Genomic DNA, 22,476 nt, shown 5'->3' on the forward strand with positions numbered 1-22,476 from the left:
TAGTAATAAATACATATATTTTATATATCTCTTGCGTGGTTCTCCTTTCATTTGGTTATTCAGGAGGTTCTGATCTGGTAAAACAAGCTGCTTTACATTCCTTTGAGACTTAGCCTGAAGGCTGTTCTCCACAGCTACCACTAGGATAGCTTTCTATCAAGGTTGTCTTTAACCTAATCACGAAAAAGAGTTGTTTGGACTGGTACAAGGTGCCCTTTTTAATTAGTGGACAGCATATACCAGGTCAACTTCTCACACAGACAACAAATCCAATTAAGTGGTGAAGCTCTTTTTCCGAATCTCTAAGAGAACTCGAGTTGTTCCTCGTTCATTTTCTTTACATTTTTATTGAGTTTTACCAGTAAATAAAGAGCAAGCAGAACATAGAGGTCAGTACCAGTCCGCAGAGACATAAAGAAACGTCAATATATAAGATGAATGTGGAACTATGAGTCTAAACACGTCCACACACAACAGTACAGCTTGCTTGTGTGGTAAGTGCAGGATATTTCTGCTACTAAGAAACGCCCTTGATGTCTGACATCTGAGTGACTTTCATTGTTGGTATCCGGCAGTGATTTTAAGTGGTGCCAGGGTCTGGACTTCTGTCCAAGCCGCCCCAGATTTTGAAGTGATCACGGGGACACCCTTGAGCCTTGCAATCTTGCCTTTCTAAGGCATAAGAGTAGCCCAGCCCTCTCTTTCTCAAATACTTGATCCAGGGGGTATCAGTCCTGTCCACTACAGATCGATTTTTTTTTAATTTCCTTGACTTTATATATTTGTATTTGTGTAAAGGTCTGGTGTTTGTAGGTTTTCTGTGTTTTTAGTGGACAGATTTTGAGCACTTTGAAGCTTCTATAGGGCAGCATTTGCACCCTCAGGAGCACAAGTAAACAATCAGGCTCACATCACACCCACACTAATCACACTGTTCTATGCATGCATCACTTCTTGAATCCCAGCGTAAATATTTCAATGCACATTTTGTAGAAGTTGTTAAAGTAAAAGGTCAATTGAGAATATATGGCTTTGCAAATAGCATTTTTGTTGGACATCTACAATTACACTCAATATTTTAACATTGAAGGTGGCAGCATATTCGCTTCTCACCATTCCTGGCGGATTGAACACGTCCCCTCGCACATTGTGTGCGGGCACGCACCGGCTCGCGTGCCCGTTGCAGAAGCAGTTCCCTCGCACCACCATCTCGTAGACAGCATAGTAATACTTGTCAAGGGGGCTGCTTTGTCGCCTTTTGCGCAACGTATCACCCAGGGTATGCAGCTTTGTGAAGTTTACTCTAAGATTAGTCAAAGTGATTAGATCTGTGAAAATAGGGCAAAGAGAAAGCACTTGTTACATTGCATTTTTTTTAATAGAATTCTTAAATTTATTATTACCATTTCTCAGTATAAGCTAAGGGACAGACTTTGAACCCATGATCATCACATAAATATTGACGTCTGTTGCTGATGATGGCTGCATTTGAAAGTACCTAATCTGTTGAATTGAGTGTTATTTCTGACATATGCTAACATTAGTCACTACGTAAAATAATGACTGGATGAGAAAGTTTATTGTTCAAAGTCAAAGTCAAAGTCAAAGATGCTTTATTCGGTATGTAAAGATACAACCATATAGCAACAAACATAATAAACAAAACAACATACATATGTATCAGTTTTTTGGAGCATACTACCACTAAAATATGTACAAAATGTGTCAAAGTAAAACGCAAAGCATTATACAATTTTTTCTGTGTACAATATACAATAGCAGCATTTGTCCGGTATTAATATGTGTGCAAATTGGCCTGATAAAGTGCAAAGTATCGATACCATCCTTCCTAAAGTGCGATATGCATTTAGCAGCACAAAACCGAATACTTAAAAGATCTAACTATGTCAAAGTAAAGTGCAAGAGCTATACCATTCTTTCAGTGCATAATATACAATAGCAGCAATTATACAGCGTTCATATATGTGCAAATTAGCATGATAAAGTGCAAAGTGTCAGCACCACCCTTCCCAAAGTACAAAATGCATTTAGCAGCACAAATACGAATACTTGAAGGATCTAACTCACTAAATGCTACTAACCATAAGTAGTGTAAGTGGTAAAGGTATTCATTTCCACATAGTAAGGAAAATTTAAAAAGTTTACAATTTTTTTTAAAAACGGCATCATTAAATGAATTCATATAATAATTGATTTTCTTACAGTAATACATTTTAAAATATAAGTGGCCACATGAAAACATACATCTGGGGTCTCTAGATTAAACATCAGTTGCATCGCTGTTTGTATACCACGCGTGTTATATTTTAAAAAGATGGGTTTCAAATAAAATTTTCTAAAAGAAGTATAAAAATTACAGAATAGCATAAAGTGACAGGTGCTCTGTTTGGATTTATCATCACAGGGACACGGACAGGTGCCGGGTTTCTTAACCGCGGGAAAGGCCACAAAGTGATGCACAATTCCCAAGCGGAGACGGGTCAATACAAAACGATGGGAATTAATACTAACAACAGTAAGATAAGTTTGGAAGCCTTCATTAATATTATATTACAGGTAGAGATTGAATGTACTTTGTTTTACATATCTTTTCGTTCTAATCCCAGCTGTATATTTAAGGAGTGAAACTTTAAGCTCCCGCTTTGATAGTGTTTAACCTATTGTTAGATCTTTAAAAATATCTAGACCATACAGTGTCTTATACCAATGTTGTATATGGCTCAGCCAGGGAATATTTGATCGGCGGTCAAGTTTAATGCAATCAGTAATTACATCCTGGGTAAACTTTGTCTCCTCCTTTGCCCAAATTGAGCGCCATAGAGATAGAGGACGTAAAACAATTAAATCATTAACATGATTCATATCAAGTTCCCTATGTATTATTTCAGTTGAAGCCGTAGCCGGGGCACTGATTAATCGTTTTAAAAACACATTCTCTTCGCGCTGGATCAGTTTAGCACTCTGGGCATCGTACCCCCAAACCCCGGCCCCATATATAGCTGAAGATATACATCTTGCATTAAATATGGATAACATTTCATAAATTCTGCGACCCCCTAATTTGGCTGCAAATCTAAAAATACAACTTGTATTCCTAACCATTTTAAAAAGGACACTTTTTTGTTCATTGACCCATCTCCCGTCTCCTGAAAAAGTTATGCCTAAATAACAGAAACTACTGACAGATTCTAATCTCTCCCCGTCTAAAAAGAAGGGCTTGCATTTTCTTGGTTTCTTACCACATGTCATTGTAACCGTCTTCCCTTTGTTAATTTTCAACTTCCTACTTTCAGTAAATACGTGGAATTGATTGATTAGATGTTGCAGTCCATTATGAGTCCTAGACAGGAGGACCGCGTCATCCGCGTATAGGAGGATTGGGATCGGGTTACCATTAATGATAGGTGCATCTGCATTAGTCTGTCTTAAAATTTGATCAACCTGATTTATAAAAAGAGAGAATAGTAGAGGGGCAAGTACACATCCTTGTCGGATTACTCTCCTGATTTTAAAAAAAGGGGTGCATTTTCCATCTGTTCCAGATCTAACTTTACTGGATAAATTGTTGTACAGTCGGGCAAGCAGATGGATAATTTCAATAGGGGCACCCATCGCCAACAGAGTAGGCCAGAGCAGTGCGTGTTCCACCAGATCGAACGCTGAACTCAAGTCGGCAAAGCACAGGTAAAGATTACCAGCTTTAGCTTTGGTATACTTGCCGACTATGAGTTACAGGTTCACGCACTGCTCCATTGTACCCATCCCTCTACGAAACCCATACTGGACTGGGGATAAGATGTTTTTTTCCTCAGCCCAGGCTTCCAATCTCACTAATAGGACTCGACTAAGGATTTTAACTGTCGAGTCCAAAAGTGAGATGGGACGGTATTTTCGGGCCTCGGAGCTAGATCCTTTTTTGTAGAGGGGTACAATAATTGACTATCTTCCACCGCAGCATTAAAATAGCGTGTTAAAATTGGAGCCTATAGAGTCATTTCATGTTTATAAAAATCCATGGGTACCCCATCAGGCCCAGGTGCTTTACCCCCCTTACTATTTTTATTTGCCTCTGTGACTTCATCCAGAGTTAAAAATAACTGCATTTTCTGCCATTTAGGACATAATGCTATATCTGTATTAAAAATAGACCCATCTAAATTAAAATCAGAGTTAAAAATCTCAGAGAAATGAACAATCCATGCGTGGCAGCTGACATGAAAACTGACTTCGGGAATGTTATCATTCTTTAGGAAGGGGCCATTGATAGTTTCCCAGAATAATTTATGATCTTTTGTTTTGGCAGCCATATCCAGTTTATACCAAGCATCGTTTTGTAACTCTTTCTTCCTGGATGCTAAAGCAGACTTATAGTTAATTCGTCCTTCTCTAACTCTTTCTTTGTCTCTTGGTTTGTCATCAAGCGCTATTATTAACTTTTTTAGAGTTTGGGCACAATGCTTATCAAACCACACAGTTTTATTTCTTTTAGGCTTTCTGTTTCTTACGGCCAAAGAGTTCTCAACAGTACTCGTTATTTTTTAAAAGTTAGAGAGTAAGGTGGGCGCGGTCACATTTGGTGCTAGGCAATAATCGACCTCTCTGCTAATTTACAGATGATATCCTTCGTCAGTTTATTAGGGTCTATTTTGGTCCATTTGATCCTCATGCCGTTCGGTCTCTCGCCCGTGATCCCTTGGACAGGCCTGCCATACACAATTGTTTTTGGGCCCCAACCCATTAATTCCACTGAGATACTATTATGGTCACTCACAGGCTGCTCTATTACCCAGATGTTGGAGTAAGCAGAGCCATTAGACACCAAAATATGATCAATATTAGAGTGGGCGTCCCTCCCTCTGAATGTGGGGCTCTTTTCGTTGTTTTTATTCTTTGTACATTCTAGTAGCTCCAGGTTTAATTTAGCTACCAGATTGTTCAGTGCACTACCATAATTACTGTGTGGAAAATGATTAAAAATAATATTGTCACCACCCGGGTACTCTTCCCGGTGTCCACAAATCCCCTTCCGGGCGTGACTACATGCTTTGATATTAAAATCTCCTGCCCAGAGTATTACAGTGCTATTATTTGAAGGTGCGATTGCTTCTTCTATTGCACACTCAACGTCTGGAACAATCTTATCCCGGTTGGGCCCCACGATATTATTATAAAAATTCACAATAATTAAATCCCTGCCTTTGCTGTGTGTGAAACGCAAGACTGACGCGTGCTCACCCACCACCACATAGCCCCCAACATTAAATTCCGTTAGTTTTGTGGAGACCAGAGTCAGTAGGCTGCCCTTTGCTCTACCAGCCTTAGATGCTACTGCTGCCACACTGTTAGAGCTGTAACAATCAACTTGTATTTGTTATTTATGCCACGTCTCTTGTAGACATATTATATCGTAACCATGTATAATAAAGTTGTCCCAAAACGGGTTGCTTAATTTAGCGGCAATTCCCGCTGTGTTCCAGGTGATAATTACAAGGGAATCAGCATTATTGCCTCTTATGGCCTCCGGATGGTTAGTCAATAATGATGTTTCTAAACTCGCTATCATGTTAATGTCATGTGATACGTTTACATTTGTCACAATTACATCATTGTCTTTACATAATTCATTACTGGTCAAGTTTAAATTTAGCTCAGTTACAACTTCTACACAGCTTTGGCCCCCCAACTGTTTTTCCATAGTTACTGTATCGCCTGATACAACAATTTCAGGGTGTGGGGCCATAGATGATAAATTCAGACAGTCATTCTGCTCTAAAGAGGTGAACACCTGGAATCTGTTGTAAATTGGAACTGTAAACTTGTCATATATATTAAACAGTGAAGAAGAGATGGGGGGGACATTAGGATGGTTGATATGGGCAGCTCTTGGATGCTGGAAAGAATGCGTAGTAATTTGTCTTCCTGACTGATTCCGGTAAAAATAATCAAGTGGAAACAACGTGTTGTTATATTCATGATTGAATGGCATGGGTGCATGTAAAATCGAATCTCTGGCCCATTCAGTAGTCCTGTAATTTATAACTATGCAATCTCCATTTATCTCCTTTTTATTTGGTCCCACCCATCCTACCCTCTGTGTAGAAATAATCTCGCTAGCCCCTCGTATTGGGAAGCCACAGTTTTTCACTAGCCAGTGCAGGGTTTTAATTTTTAGGGTTTCCTGATTTTCAAATTGGGTGGGCGGCAGTTTGGGTACATTAGCAAGGATCGCTATGTATGGTCTACATTCTGGTGGTAAATTAATTGTGGCTGGGATGATGTTATTAGTGTGGCGCCTGGGTCCTGGCAGATTCTTGTTGTTATAGACGGGATCACCTGTATTCCTCTGACCCCCAGCGGCTTTCTGCCCAGTTGTTATATTTGGGGAGGTGGTCGCTAACCTATTCGTTCCACTTGTGGTTGCTATCGAATTCACCATCGTGGTGGGCACACTAGGAATTCGAGTTACTTGATGTATTTTTGCTCAGTCTCCCAGATGGTATTAGCAATAATGATGGGACCCCCTCAAGACTTATTCAAGCCAGGGAAGGAGGGGAATGAAATGATCTGACAAGAAAGAACAATTTTCCCTTACCTACCACATAATTAGAAAATGCAACTACTCAGATATAGGTGACAAGGACTGGACCATGACTTGCAATATTACAACAAAATATATATTATTTATTTAATTTTTATAAATATATGCTCCATAAATTTGCTTCAAATAACATTGTTTCATGAATTCATCAGATATAGTGAGATTTACAATTTTTATAAAGACAACATATTTTTATAAATACAGAAAAAGAGAACACAGGAAAATATCATAAAGTGTAAATGAACCAGACATTTATAACAAATCAAATGACTGAAGACTAGTACATATTTGAAACAGCCCCTGGAAAAAAGAGAAAAGGTACCAACATCCAAACACATTCATAACAATCTCCACATTCTCACTCAAACTTCACACATTCTCACAACATATAAAACACGGAAGAAAAATCATGAGTACAGGTCTCCAAGGTCAATGTGAGACCCCGCACTTGGTCGACGCGTTTCGGCGGCTCAAGGCCACCTTCTTCAGGACCACTTCCGATAAAGAAACCCAGATATCCAGGGGGTACAGAGAAGCGAGGGTTGACAATACAGTTGGAGTTCTAATGGTACAATCCAATTATAAAGTTTCAGAAGATCATTTATTATCTATCTTCCAAATAATGATCCCTATATAGGTAGATGTTGGAGTAAATCGGGTATTCCGTGATTACTGCATGCAGTATGATCCTTGACTTTCTATTTATTGAAAAAAACCAATAATAGGGTCCCAGCTCTATTAGGTGACAATTATGTCCACAAGGTTTTATAAATCCATTTTCTATTCAGAACACTGAGGGTATTGCATCCAAACTTTAGAGCGTCCTGATCGAAATAGAGCCTCGATTCTAACGTATCCGCATCTCAGTAAACTCCAATACAGAAATAAAAATTTCAAATATGTACTAGTCTTCAGTCATTTGATTTGTTATAAATGTCTGATTCATTTACACTTTATGATATTTTCCTGTGTTCTCTTTTTCTGTATTTATAAAAATATTTTGTCTTTATAAAAATTGTAAATCTCACTATATCTGATGAATTCATGAAACAATGATATTTGAAGCAAATTTATGGAGCATATATTTATAAAAATGAAATAAATAAAATATATTTTGTTGTAATATTGCAAGTCATGGTCCAGTCCTTGTCACCTATATCTGAGTAGTTGCATTTTCTAATTATGTGGTAGGTAAGGGAAAATTGTTCTTTCTTGTCAGATCAGTCTCCCAGATGGTACATTGATTGTAGGAGACCTTGCTTGCGGACCCAGATGTTCTAGGACATCCAAGTTAGCTATACCCAATTTTTCTAGATTCTCTACTTTTTTACTTAGGGTTTCTAGAATTTCTGTCACTGGTGCAATGTAGGATTTTATCGTTTTCTCCAAATATTGCACCAGTCCCTCAACACTAGTTGGAGTTAGTGTTTCCTTTGAGTGTGTATTTCCACTATGTTGGTGCATCTCCCTCTCATGGTCTACTGGAATTTGTACTACTCTCTTCTTTTTGCGTCTATATGTCTTACCCTGTTTACTGATTATCAGCCTTTTCCTACTGTGAGTAGATTTCCTTTTAGGCTGGGCAGACCCGCAATTGATTTCACTACTTAACAAACTGATGTTACTAGTTTCTACGATGGGTATAATACCATTGGTGTCACTACCATCTAATTCCCCTGTGTCATTAGACACATCATTCCGTATTGTGGGCTGCGGTATGACACTTGTTGTCAAGTCAGGCGTTATTGACAATCCGCTCTCCCTAACACAGAACACGGTGGGTTCTAAAGGTTGTGGTACAACAGATTGATTTTGGTCATTCCTTGGCAAGCCTGCAAAAGATTGTAACAAAAGAGAGTCATGTGATAACATTGTTTCATTTGTGATGTTAACATGTGTACTGACTACTTTTGGCGATTGGGTTATTAAACACATACTGGCTGGTAAAGAGAGTCTTCTTTCCGTATTTTCTATCGATTGCGGTTAGGGTAGGTAAAGGAGTTGGCACTAATGTTTGTTTTCTTGTAGCAGAACGTGTATGCATAGGAGTTTTTTTTACCACCACTCTACTTTCACTTTTACCCTCCATCAAGGCTATTACAAGCTGCTACTCTTTATAGTCAAATGCGGTAAGGGATTACCTTAGTTAAGAAGAAGACAAAGTCAAGGGGGGTAGCCCAGCCCAGTCTCCTGCGGTCTCTGAGGGCCTCAGAGGGCCCGCCCTTTGACCGGGCTTCGCCCGGCGCGTCCCGCGCGCGTCCTCGCGCGACGAGGAAGTGGATGTTACTTTATGCGCCTCCTGGCGCTGACGATGGGGGAGGCGTCCTGGCCACAGGGCTGCTGGGGGCTGTAGTTTCCGATCTCCCAACCGGCGGAGCCAAGCCCGGCCAGCCGGAAGTGCAGGGTGATGCGCTGCAGCGGCGGAGCAAAGCCCGGCCGCCCCTCAGCCACAGTGATCAAGCTGCACGTCTCAGTGGAGCCTCGGCAAGCAGGAGGTAGGCTCTATAGGCGTGTGACCCTCAAAGAGACTGCCACCCGGTCCTCGGTAGTGGGTGTTACTTTATGCGCCTCCTGGCACTGCGCGCTGACGATGGGGGAGGCTTCATGGCCACAGGGCTGCTGGGTGCTGTAGTTTCCGATCTCCCGACCGGCGGAGCCAAGCCCGGCCAGCCGGAAGTGCAGGGTGATGCGCTACAGCGGCGGAGCAAAGCCCGGCCGCCCCTCAGCCACGGTGATCAAGCTGCACGCCTCAGTGGCGCCTCGGCAAGCAGGAGGTAGGCTCTACCAGCGTGTGACCCTCCAAGAGACTGCCACCCGGTCCTCGGTAGTGGGAGTTACTTTATGCGCCTCCTGGCACTGCGCGCTGACGATGGGGAAGGCGTCCTGGCCACAGGGCTGCTGGGGGCTGTAGTTTCCGATCTCCCAACCGGCGGAGCCAAGTCCGGCCAGCAGGAAGTGCAGGGTGATGCGCTGCAGCGGCGGAGCAAAGCCCGGCCGCCCCTCAGCCATGGTGATCAAGCTGCACGCCTCAGTGGAGCCTCTGCAAGCAGGAGGTAGGCTCTACCGGCGTGTGACCCTCCAAGAGACTGCCACCCGGTCCTCGGTAGTGGGTGTTACTTTATGCGCCTCCTGGCGCTGCGCGCTGATGATGGGGGAGGCGTCCTGGCCACAGGGCTGCTGGGGGCTGTAGTTTCCGATCTCCCGACCGGCGGAGCCAAGCCCGGCCAGCCGGAAGTGCAGGGTGATGCGCTGCAGCGGCGGAGCAAAGCCCGGCCGCCCCTCAGCCACCGTGATCAAGCTGCACGCCTCAGTGGAGCCTCGGCAAGCAGGAGGTAGGCTCTACCGGCGTGTGACCCTCCAAGAGACTTGTTATTACCTCTGGGAAATTGCTAGTTCACACAAATCTCTGCAGAAGCCGTCTTAATCTCATTATATATTTAAAATGCAGCCTCTCGATTAGCAACAGTCACGATCGGTAAACTAGGTATTTCAACGCCTCCTCATGAGTAGTAAGCGTTATATAAATACATTACAATCTTATTAGTTTATGGTTTATCGATCAAAACCCTTAGAGTGCTAACAATATAATCAACACGACCACTAGATAAATCAAAAGAAATGTGGTTGTCATGAAACATGTAACGGAAACTGCCAATCCTTACAGTAAACTTCATTAAAAAAAGGTGGGGAAAAAATGAATTAAAAAAGTTGTATTAATACTTTGGAATGACACTTGATCTTTCTTTGCACAAAATCCAAATATTTCACAATACTGCTCAAGTCATGTTGAGTCATGCAACACAGAGAAAGCCACATATTTTTCAAGATGCATAGCACGCCTGGTTAAAAAAGGGGTGCAACCAAAATATCCTTTCGCCCTCCAGGGCTTTACAAAAACATACGATGTGCAGCAACAATTCACTTTGTTTTTTAACAAGTCCACCCCCACTTTGATGTTTAGAGAAGTTATACTATGGGGCTGTTTCAAAACATATTAGTGCATAGACAATATTAGAAAATATTTGCCTTTGATTTTCCTTTCCTCAGAGCATTCTGAATAATTGCAGCTAATTAAGAATTACCACCATACTCTGAGTGTCATGGTGTTCTCAGGGGGCATTAACCTGTTAATTGCTCCCACTGCAATTATGGGTTTGAGATTAGAGGTAGAGCAATTAACAAATGTCAATGTCTGACAGCATGCGGGCAACTGTATTGACCTAGCAAACATTTTGCAATTTCTCAAATAAATGATAGATGTTAAACTGGTTATCTTATCCTATGACACAATACAAATTGAGTTGCAATAGTAGCATGTTATTAAAGAGTCTGTCGACAGTTCATTTTTGTGGTGCGTGCGTCCCTCTGTCCCAAATGAATGGCCAAGTCCAGGTCAGTGCTGATGGGCAACAGATGTAAGAGTGTAAGGCGGGGCAGACTACTCAACTGGTGCCTTTCCCTCTCTCTGATTGGACAGCAGGCCTGCCTGCTCAAACAACAAAGTTATCTAGGCACCTCACCTTTCCTCAAACTCCGGCCAAAGTACTGCCGCACAGCTGACTGGCAGTGCTGGTGTCGTGCTGCTCTGGCCAAGTGCCTTAGTTCAATTAAAAAAAACACATGAATAACAAATACATACCCTGAATAAATGGACTGTAAGGATTTTCAATTTCAAAGCTAGGATCTAATGCCTTTAAAACAACCTGAAAAAGAGGAAAAACGTGGTGTCAGGCAAAATTAGCAATTAATTTATATCCAACAATAAATCGATTCTGGGGCAGTGACTACTCCTCCGCTAAGGCGGTGGAGCGTCATCCCTCTGCTATTTCATTTGTACAAAAAATAAACATAAAATAATAATAACAGGACGTTATTAGCATTTTATTTTTCAATGAAGGACTCGGAGCCAGGTTGGGCGGGGTTGTGCTGTGTGATGGCAGAGCAGAGTGAGGAGTGGTTTGCACTCCTCTAAGTGCGCATGATGGTTTGGCCGGCCCTCTCAGGCCGGCCAACTCATCATGTGCACTCAGCATGTTCTCCACTGGGCAGTGTTGCACAGCCCCGTGGAGAACATGCCCAGGTTCCCAGGTACTGCCTGAGCGGCAAAACAGGCAAAAAAGCACGAAGAATTTTAGCCACTGGGAATTACTTAGAGCTATCTTCCAGTCCACCGTTCTTTTGCCAAGTATGCCACCTCTGACAAGAACCAGCCCTTTTAGTTTTTTCTATACCTTTCCATATTGCTCTACACTAGAGCAGGTCTAATACAGCAGTCCAATCCAATAGGTTTGAGTGATCATCAGGCTGATTCTAAGATGCAAAGTATATCAAATAAAATAATATGAAAGTATACGGGCGCTGATACATTGATACACATATCAACAGTCTTCACTGTCCTTCCTCCATCCCAGCATCCTGTTCCAATTGTCAATCTCCCCCAGTGGCCATGCTCCTCCTAGTTCCCCTTTGGCAAACACAATTTAAGATCATAATCACTTTAGACATTTCCAATGTTGACGTGTGAACCAAATAAATCCCCGCCATGCATGTCTCTCCCAGCCAGTGTATGTAGCCATTCGAAAATGTTCAGTTAACCATACTTGGTGTGTGCGTTTGGTGGGCAAACACCAATCTCTAAGATTAAAACATTTTGCTACCATCAAGGCTGTCGATATCCATCTCCTCCAATGTGAGGTCCTTTCATCTGTCTCTAAGACATCAAGTAGAATGACTAGCATAGCTTTCTCGGTACAGTGATTAAGGCTAGTTTGGTGCAAAGTGAGACATATAGTTGCCCAGTACTGAGTCAGTTTTGTGTAGGTGAAGAAGGTCAGATTCTGGGTTCATGCATCTCCAACAATTGTCATTTAACAGTAGAGGGGCGTTCCTCAATTTGTGCAGTGACCATTGACCAATACCAATCACTTTAAAGCCTGAGTACTTTAACCAGGCCTCCTCCAGGGATCTATCATGATGGTCCAGAAGATCTGACAAATCCTAGCTTAATGCTGTTTGAATTTAATGAAGCAATAAGAATCTGGTACTTGGAGTTTTCACCTCTAGAAGTTCCCCATGACATTCTATATTTCTGAAGGGGTGACTCAGGATTAGTGACTGGGTCAGATCCCAGCTTGCTTTTCAAACAGTGCAGCAATTGAAGATACTGCCAGTGGTGTGATGTCTGCAGTGCAAAGTGCAGCACCTAAATATATATTTTTTGTACTGGTCTCCTATGGTATTTATCACTCTCCCAGTCCAATGTGGCCACTCCATAATTTTGTGACCTATACTAAGGACCTTGTTTGTCCGTATCGGTGCCTACTGATGGAGGTATCCATTTATGCCTAGTAGGCAGTGGTGTAGTGAGGAGGAGGTGGGGGGTGGTCCGCCACTGGCGGCTTGAGTTTTGGGGAAGGGGCCTCCCTCCCCCACTCTTACCTGCGGCATTGCCAGCATCCCCTCTCTTACACATCGTTGCGGGGTGGCCTCCCAAGGGACCGCCATGGGCAGCAACTAGTCTAGCAACGCCACTGCCTAGCAGTTAATGGGCATCTCTCCAGATAGCCCAAATCACTTTGAATGTAGAGGGCCCTGTCACAGTAGAGTGTACCCCAAATGTGAGATGTGGTGAGCGAAATAGTACATGTACATGTCTGGCAGACATAGTCCTCCTGCCCTAATGCCTATGAAAAATTGTGCGTGTGAGCCTGAGTTTCCTGCCTGCCCATATGAAGGTTTTAACACGTTTATTTAACATTTGAAATGTCTTTTTAAGTACTGTAAGAGGTATCATACCAAAATCATTATTGTACCTAGGTGGTGCCACCATTTTTACTACCTGGATTCTGCTCCACAGAGTCATAGCGAGGACCATCTGAGAAAATAGTTTTCCATTTTTGTCATCAATGGTTGCAAATTATCCATCACCATGCCCTCAGACCCTATCTAACTAGTATGCCTGGGTATTTTAGCTCAGACGTTTGCAATGTGGAACCAAAAATCTCTACGGGTGCTTCTGGTTGGGTATTTTGTGATAGTGAGAGCCTTGCTTTTGTTCCAATTGATGTTGTACCCAGGAAATGCAGAGACGGCTATGGTCAATGACATTAAATGCAGCATTGCACTGTCTGGGTCGGTAAGCATGAGGAGAATATTGTCTGCAAAAAAAATAAGCTTGGTTTGGCTGATTGTTGTCTCTAGGCCCTGTATTAGTTCACATTAGTGAATAGCTACTGCGAGAGACTCCTGCGCTATTAGTAACAGAAGGGGAGAGAGAGGACATTCCTGCCTGTAATATATGACCCCTGCAGAACATCTGCGCAGTGGGATTGACGTACACCCATTTAATTTTTGGTAGTATTTCCAGACCTATCCCAACTCCCCCCAGTTTTCGGAACAGGAAACAGTGTTTACAACGCTGGTAATACCATGCGGGTAGTTAACAACGCGGACGTTACATTGTACGCATTGTTACCTAGCATGGCATTACATCACAAGTTGTTTCTACGACTTGCGCTAGCTGGAGCGCAACACCCGGGAATGTTTTGGATTTTTAATCCAACACATTCCCTGCTGTTGCGCTAACTGGAATAGGAATAGTAATTTATACTAGTCCTAAGTCCAGCGCGCCATCTAGCGCAAGTCGTACAAACGACTTGCGATATAAAGCCATGCGTGGTAACAACGCGGACAATGTAATGTCCGCGTTGTAACCTACTGCGGGGTAATGGATGGCGAAGTAAAGTCATACATTCAGAACAGGTATCATCATTCAATCTGGTTGAATGCCTTCAGCATCTAATGGTAACAGTTTTTTGTCATCTATGTAACCCTTCACTTTCCAAAGCACATCCACTAGCAACCTCATGTGATTCTAGACCAACGTCCAGGCACAATGCTAACCTGTGATTTATGGATGAGGCTTGATATAACTTTCATAAGTCTAGTGTCCAGTACCTTGGCCAATATCTTCATGTCTGTGGTTTTCAGAGATGTTGGGCGGTAAGTAGAGCATTGGGTTGAGTCTTTGTCGGCCTTTAAGATGAGACTAATGACCGCTTCATTAAATTTAGATTGCAGCCCAACTCAGTGTCTGCTTTCTTATAGACCATATAAAGAAGAGATAATATGGTCTGTTTATTTAAATGTAAAATTCAGCACAAAAGCCATCCAATGCTGGTGTCTTGTTATATGGCATGTCTGAAATTGCTGCTGTTATGTCATCCTCTGTTATCTAGCCCTCCAGCAGCTGACTTCCATCTTCGGACTGAGTGGGTAAGCGCACTTGTGCCATAAACATCTGTTTTATGTCATCATCACCTTCTGACCTAAATAAATGCCCTAGGAATTGACCACAGAACCCTGCTGTTTTATCGCTGGCTCCAATCTTTGACATTCTTCTGAGGTGAGTCCTCCGAGGATTCTTTGACAGTCCAGGGGCTGACTTTCACTTGTCTGATCTGAGTGCCAGGTACATCCCACAGTAGGGTAGCTTCCATGGCTGGTGCCGACAAAGACCTCAGAGACTGTTCAAGATTTTCCGGCTATGTAAATTCTCTATGTGTGCCATTGATTCTAAAAATCATCGTAGATGGTACTATCAACCATTATTGTATACACAATTTGCGGGGTAAGGGTTTCATTGACGATAATTTTTTCCAATAGACCATGATGTCATGAGAAAAGTCTGATGCCATATATATTTTTGAGTCTTTATATGTGAATCGGCCTTTCCGTTGTCTTGCCACTGCCTATATTTGTCTCGCCTGTTGGTGGCAGAGGAGGCAGGTGATGATCAGCAGAGGTGCTATCTGGTTATCGCCAATGCTTGTGCATATTCAGTGAGGACGTTGGGACACCAAGGGGGTAGAAACGTGAGGCCAGCGATCACTGTTAGGAATGATTTCAGAAAACCAGCCATATTGTCTGTCTCCACCTCCTCTGGAATACCCATAAAGTGAACATTGTTTCCTCTGCTCTGGGTCCTCCATCTCAACTAGTTTCTTCCTCAGTGTCCATAGCTCCTAAACCTTGTCCGAGTGTCTGTTAAAAACTGTGATTTTATCTACTAGAGCCCCTAGTTTCCATTTATTGTTATCCATGCGGGTCTGATATGAGCATAAGTTTTCTCGCAGCGATTTAATTTCGCTTGAGGTGGTTTTCATGTTTTCACAGATGCTATGGTCAATTTGATGGAGGTGAGCTCTCTCAGCAGGGTTTCCCAAATTATGTCAGTCATGGCGGCATGTCATAGCTTCTGTTTGCCGGCCACTTCTTCTGTGAAGAGAAGCTGTGAGATCGTGGACGAGCAGATGAGTTCTATGTTTCTGTATTACAGTGCCTCTCCACCTTGGTGGTCGTCCGCCGTCACTTACTAGTTAGCAATGGCTATGCAATATAGTAGGGCACAAGATCCACAAAATGCAGTGCTGTATCTCGATAACCGCTCATCTCACGCAGGGCTACCCCAAATGAATCAGGGGGTATTCAGGTGAGAGAAACGTTGTATTCGGTTCTGTGGGGTGAGGACACAGATATTTTGAGAATGTGTTGGGCAAGGACACATTACTGCTGAGAGTTTGCTCTTTTACGATGATCTGCGTCATAGCATTAGTGTCCTTTGGGCTATTACCTCACATTATGACCCATTTTCAACGTTTTCCTGAAGGGAGGATGATGCTTACTTTCATATGCGATTGTCGAAGCATTACAAGCACTGGCACCACCCCTTCTCAGTCACTGATGTCTCGTGGCACTGTGCCAATTCATCACATCACATCAAGCACATTCATTCTCATGATGGTTGTGCTTTTCATTGGTGAGTACCACTTTGGGACAGTAGCGTACAATTAAGGTCATGCAGAAGCACAAGTGTGCCTCATGGCTTAGGCGGTGCCCACCTCACTTCATAGCCCTTCCCTGATTACATCCTTGGAGCCCTCGGGCATGGAGTTGCTTTCTCTGCCTACTGTACGTAGCTCAAGACTCAAGGGGAGTAAAGCCTTCTCTAGTTGAGTACTACCACACCTCTCTCTCCATCCGATGTGGATCTCTGTTAGAGGAAAAAAGCGGGGGCTACGCGTTCTCTGGTGATTAGTGTCAGCCCTTGTCTTTGCATGGCTTGGTGGCCGTTGGGACTCAGAGAGGAAATTTCAGAGGTAGGCCAGGGCTACTGATGGCATGTATTTCGGCACTCAGCCCATTCTTGCCTGCCCAACATGTGCACTTACCCTGTTCGGGGTCTCCTTGTGTACAGTTGCCTTAGGATTTGATTTACATGGTTTGTCTGCTCTCTCGGATGTAATCCCCCACCATTCGTCAGGTTGTCTTCGGTCTCGTAACAGCAATTTTAAATTGGGGAACCGGCATTCTTATGTAAGGCCAGACTCCACTCCCTAATCAGTCTTGGCCTTGTTCCAATTGGAGCAGTCCAGCTAACAGTACCAGGCCAGGCCCACGCTTAACAGGAACACAAGCAACCCTAGATGTATTTTGGCCTATTTGGGCCTCCTCAGAAGTGTGCAGCTAGATTCCTATGACTCAGTGAGCATGGGACCTATACCAGTCATACTCGACACACAAAAAAGTGATGGTTGGATAGCTTGAATTATTCTCAGCCACTGGTAATTGCTTTGTGCTTCAAATTACTGTAAACATTCCCAGAAGCCCTAAATCTAAGATGGATGAACTCTTCGTCTCTCTTGAGGAGTTCCAGGCACACCCTTATACACCCATATTTAGATGAGTTCTGGTAGGAAAGTAGGATCTGCTTTTATGGTTACCCCCACTTTTTGCTTGGTGCTAAGCTGTCATTGACTAGTCTGACTAGGATCCTGCTAATCAGTTCTCTCTGCTTTCTCCCTCAAATCTGCATGTTCAGTACTTAGGTACATCCCAGATTGGAAACTAGGGTAACCCCATCAGTCCCTAGTTTTTGGTACTAAGGTACCCTGGGCATAAGTACCCCAGAGGTACCCCATGGGCTGAAGCATGCAGTATACCACCCATGGGAGACCATTCAAAAGGGAAATACAGGCCTTCAATTGCACCCTCTCTAACTAAGCTGGTGCTAGCACCACTTACTAAAGATATAGTGGCTAGATGTAGGTAATTCCTATTTACTTACTCTTAAATACCGTATTTCACCAATTGGGTATTTAAGAGTAGGTAAATAGGAATGGGGCAGATGTAGGTAATTCTTATTTTAGAATTATCGAATCTGTAAGATTCGGTAATTACCAATTCTGTAATTACAGAATCGGTATTTGCCATTGATTCCTATGGGCCTTGCAGCCCATAGGAATCAATGGCAAATACAGATTCTGTAATTACAGAATCGGTAAAATTACCGAATTTGCAAGGGTGACAGGTTGTCACTTTGACACCCTGTTGCACCCCTGTTTCTGGCTTGTGTGCCATGTGGCACACAGACATGCCCTAAGGGCATGTCTGTGTACATGCACAGATGTGCATGTACACTGGAATTAGTTATTTACCATGGAATAGTATTCCATGGTAAATAACGATTCGGTAAGGGCCTGTGGCACTGATTACAGTGCCACCTACATCTTGATTTACAGAATCGGTAAATTTAATGATTCAGTATTTTACCGATTCACCGAATCGGTAAATATACCGATTCTGTAAATAAAATGCCCCCTACATGCCAAATCCCAAATACTGGTCGGTAACGGACGAAATCGGCCGTTACCAGCCGGTAATTGGCGACCTACATCTGGCCCTAGGTTTCCTATATCTAGGGTCACTGCACTTAAAACCTATAAGTTACCCCTATAGCTGGCCTGTGCAATCCTGAAGGCAGGGTGCTTGGTTCTAAGTGTGAGGGTGCCCCTGCATGAGCAGGACACCCCTACAGCCTAGGGAGTCCATTCGACTGGTTGTAAGTGACTAGCTATACACCATATAGAAGGGCAACGGGTAACTACCCAATGACCTTCTCTAAATCGACTACACCTAATCCTATCATGTTTGGTTTCAAACATGTTGGAATCACACCTCCCACACCATAAGCGGTGTGGGAGGTATGATTCCAAGCATTGGATGAGCCCAATGTTAGGCTCTCAGTGTTTCCCGTGCCAGCCTTCTAAACCATGGGAAGGCAGAACAATAGGCACCCTGTCACAGGGAGGTGGGACCACCTCCCAAACAGGATTTAGTGTATTGGGACTGGTGGGTGTAGTGTATATGGCATTAAGGGAGTCAAAAAGGCTGGCCAGTACACTGAAGACGATGCCAAGCCAGGATAGGGTACCTTCTGCATCCTCCTGGTCTATGCCAAGACAGAACCCACCTAGAATGACCCGACAGGCCAGCAGCGCGTAGGCGGAGGTTGTCTGCTTGAGGAGCAGGTAGGACAGCAGGACGTTGAAGACGGTGCTGAGGTAGCGGCCCACGGAGCAGAAGGTCACCCCCAGGTACATGAGGCAGAGGTTGTTGAAGGTGATCATGCCGATGAAGACCAGCGAGAGGGGCAGGATGCTGCGCAGCACCTTGAGGTCGAAGCGCAGCGCTAGCCGGGAGCGCTCGCCGCCGGGCCAGAGGCAGCTCGCCAGGCTGAGCCCCTTGCAGAGCAGCACGGTCAGACTATTTTTTCAACCTACTCGTTTTTAGCCCTTGTATCTAATTCCATTATTTAACATACCTTCAATGTATATGCTGGCAATAGTGGTGAGGCAACTCTCTTTGTGCAATATCTCTTGGGGGTTGGACTCAAGCCTATTAAAGAAAGCAACACTATATTAAAGCTTCCAGTCGCAGTGAAATTAAACCGTATTACTATTAATTTTTTAAAAAGGATTGAGGGGGTTGAAAAAATAGTCTGATACAAACTTGGGCTAATCAAATGATTTGTTTGCATAGGATCTATACCCCACTGCCTATTATTGAGAGCTGTCTTGTCTCACAGGATTGACTAAAGTATGAAAATTAGCAAGTATAAATAAAACATAAATGACGGATGTCACAAACAGTGAGAAAGGTAGAGGTTAAAAGAGTGATTTCCCATTCTGCTTGTCTTATAGATATGTCCAATGTGTTGTCACTAAGGAGCCCTGATGAGAGCCCGTAGAGAAAACCGCAAGGCTTGAAACGCGTCGGCAATGTCAATTTATGATGATAAATAATTTGATGTACAAATAGATGATGACAATTGATGAATTCAGGACATGAGAAACGCCAAAGAAAAGATTGTGGCGTAGTTGTTGTACATACATGTCATATTTGTTTAGTGTCATAGTTATTTTGAAGTTTATGACATATTGGTATTGTATTATGTTTATGTTTATAATGTCAAAGTAATGTCAATGTTATTTGTGGTGAATATTCTAAATGTTGTAAAAATATGTATGTCATTCTGATATGTGTTTTTCTATAAGGATATGAGTTTCCTTACATAATAAGAAATAGAGTTATTGAAAAGTTGGGTGAATAAATAACCCCACCACTAAAGGAATATATTGTGGTTGTTGTTTTTCAAAGTAAGTAGGACATCAGGTTTTTTCATGTTTTTTTGCATTTATAAACGGCCCTACCTGAGTCCTGTCTGTTGGGCCTGACCCCCTTCTTTGTTCAACTTTTATAAAGTTGGCATTTTCCTGCCCTTAGTCCTTTTGTGCTTGTAGACTCCCTTGGGTCACATGACTGGGTGTAAATGGCAGACTTTGTGAATTCCTCCCAGACAGAGGGATTAGGTGTACCTGAATGGGACATATGCTGGCAAGATGAGGGGTTGGAGCTGAGCACAGCCCCTCTTGCAGCTGAATAGAGTGATCTGTCCTCACACACAGGACATATTACCTCCCTATTGTAACAGCAGCCAGCTTGAAGCCATGGCAGGGGATTCAGGAAACTCCATGCACTTGAAAGCCACTGTCTAAAAGCTTCTCTCATCTTCCAGCACCAGGGCACTGAGGTATAAAAATAGGGTCTCAGACACCAACTCTTGTGTACACTTCTGGATCTGTGGATACTTTGCCAGGAGGAAGGACTGCTGTGCTGCTAAAAGGACTGGCACTCAGCAGAACTACCAGCCTGCTGCTGCCTTGATGAATTGCTACCTTTCTGTCCTGTTTCACTCTTGCCTGGGAAAAAAGGACTGGACTTGCAACTTGAACCAAGAACCACCGAAGTCACTTACAAATGCTAGTTTTCTGGCTTCCTAACCTAAGACTCAAGGAAACTAAATGCTCCCAGTATCTTGAACCCATAACTGGACCCAGCATGAGTTAGTCCTGGGTGCCCAAGTTGTGCCCCACCAGTCCTGGCCCTTTGGTTGTGGTGCTAAGGGTGCCCAGATGGCCAAATCCCAAAACTAAGGACTGCTCTGAGAACCAGGAGGAGACCATGACCAACATGCTCACCTATCCGCCTGCGATGTATCGACCGTTGGACTGAATTTGCGGCTTCTCTCGCTATGTTCTTTTCCGCATCCGCATATCCGTTTCAGCGGTCCTTCGCCAAATGGTATTCAGCCTTGTGGAACTGTCTCTGACTATAGCCCTCTGCCTCATCCCGCTAGAGATTTTCGACTACCATTTCAGAGACTAAGTCCGAATGTAGAAAGCTTCACTGCGACTTCGAACCATGGCTGTCCGACGACGACGCTCCCTCCTTGGACACCTCCTGCAGCCTTGCCCCGTTGAACTTTAACTTTTCAGAACTTATTTTCAGAAATTCTTCTAAGTCTGAAGGTAGGGCTGACTGGGGCCAATCCACTTGTCCCGTGACTAGGTGTTACTAAAATATTTTAGAATTCATAACTCTGATTCTGCTGCATAAATAATATGTGTCAAGATACCCATGGTTAGGCACAGGATTATTAAGTGACTTTGCTTAGTTCACCCTGAGCCCATCAACCAACTATCCAATTTCTCACACTGATCCTGCCTGGAGTGGTTTGTGTTCATTTCTATAGGAGCCATCTCTAAAGTGACATAGTATTGTTGTGTATCTTTCACATTCAAGTAGGTTAAGAAACCTGAAGCATAGCATAATATCTTTCAGTCAATGTTATACATAGAGAGATATATGTTTTAGCTTTTTTCATCCCAAAGTAGTATCCTAATCATGGGTGGTCCTATCCACTCTATCATCAAGTCAAAAATGATTTTTCCATGGTCCTCTGGAATTTGTGGCAACATCCTCTCGCCTATTAAATCACTTTTCTGCTCCATACTTTGATCCATACTTTCACACCATCTCTCCCAGCTTGGATATTATGTAGTTGCCAGTTCCCTGCTATATTGCTTTTCGTTGCCATTACACCTAGAGAACACAGAGGTTATCTTCCAGTTATTGATATCGATGTAATCGGAATACCTGGAATCATGTATTGTGGCATCAAGAGTGCCTCCACTCCCAACATCACAGACAATGTGACTTTAACCTAACTACAGAACCATTGGATAACTCTTCATTCTCAAATCATATGCAGCAAAGTTCTCTCTCCCATCCCAAATCTGGATGATTTGATTACTCCTGTCTGGTTAGGTATTCTACTTCTAAAATGCCAAAGAGCTCCCATTTTTTAAATACTTTCAGGGACATCACCCCTCTTTTGCTGGAGCACAGAGGGGACTCTTTAGAGAGGATCTGTTTCCATCCAAGTGACATGGCTTCTTTCCATGCCCTCATCACCTCCCCTGTAGTTGCAGGACTAAGTCTGTCTAGACTATTCAATATACTTTTTTTGGGGGGGAGTTTTATATAGTGCTAGCCAGACCCGGAGGTATTGGAGCGCTTTACAACATTGGTTCATAACAGTCTAGTACACAGAGTCATTCAGCACTTGTAGCTGACTGACTAAGTAGTGTCATTAATCCTTTGGAAGCCCTAAACCC

General features: G+C 43.1%; 1 protein-coding gene across 1 annotated transcript in view; it reads right to left on the reverse strand.

Annotated features, from left to right (window-relative positions):
- Window positions 1-22,476, reverse strand: part of LAMB4 (laminin subunit beta 4) — a 790,532-nt gene that overhangs the window by 494,789 nt on the left and 273,267 nt on the right. Inside the window, exons 7-8 of the mRNA XM_086967212.1 lie at window positions 11,259-11,322; window positions 1,114-1,328 (exon numbers count right to left, since the gene is read on the reverse strand). Coding sequence (XP_086823338.1) covers window positions 1,114-1,328; window positions 11,259-11,322 — 279 coding nt within the window. The remainder of the gene's footprint in view (window positions 1-1,113; window positions 1,329-11,258; window positions 11,323-22,476) is intronic.

Source organism: Lissotriton vulgaris, chromosome 1_1 (genome assembly GCF_964263255.1).
Source record: "Lissotriton vulgaris chromosome 1_1, aLisVul1.2, whole genome shotgun sequence".
Taxonomy (NCBI): Eukaryota; Metazoa; Chordata; class Amphibia; order Caudata; family Salamandridae; genus Lissotriton; species Lissotriton vulgaris.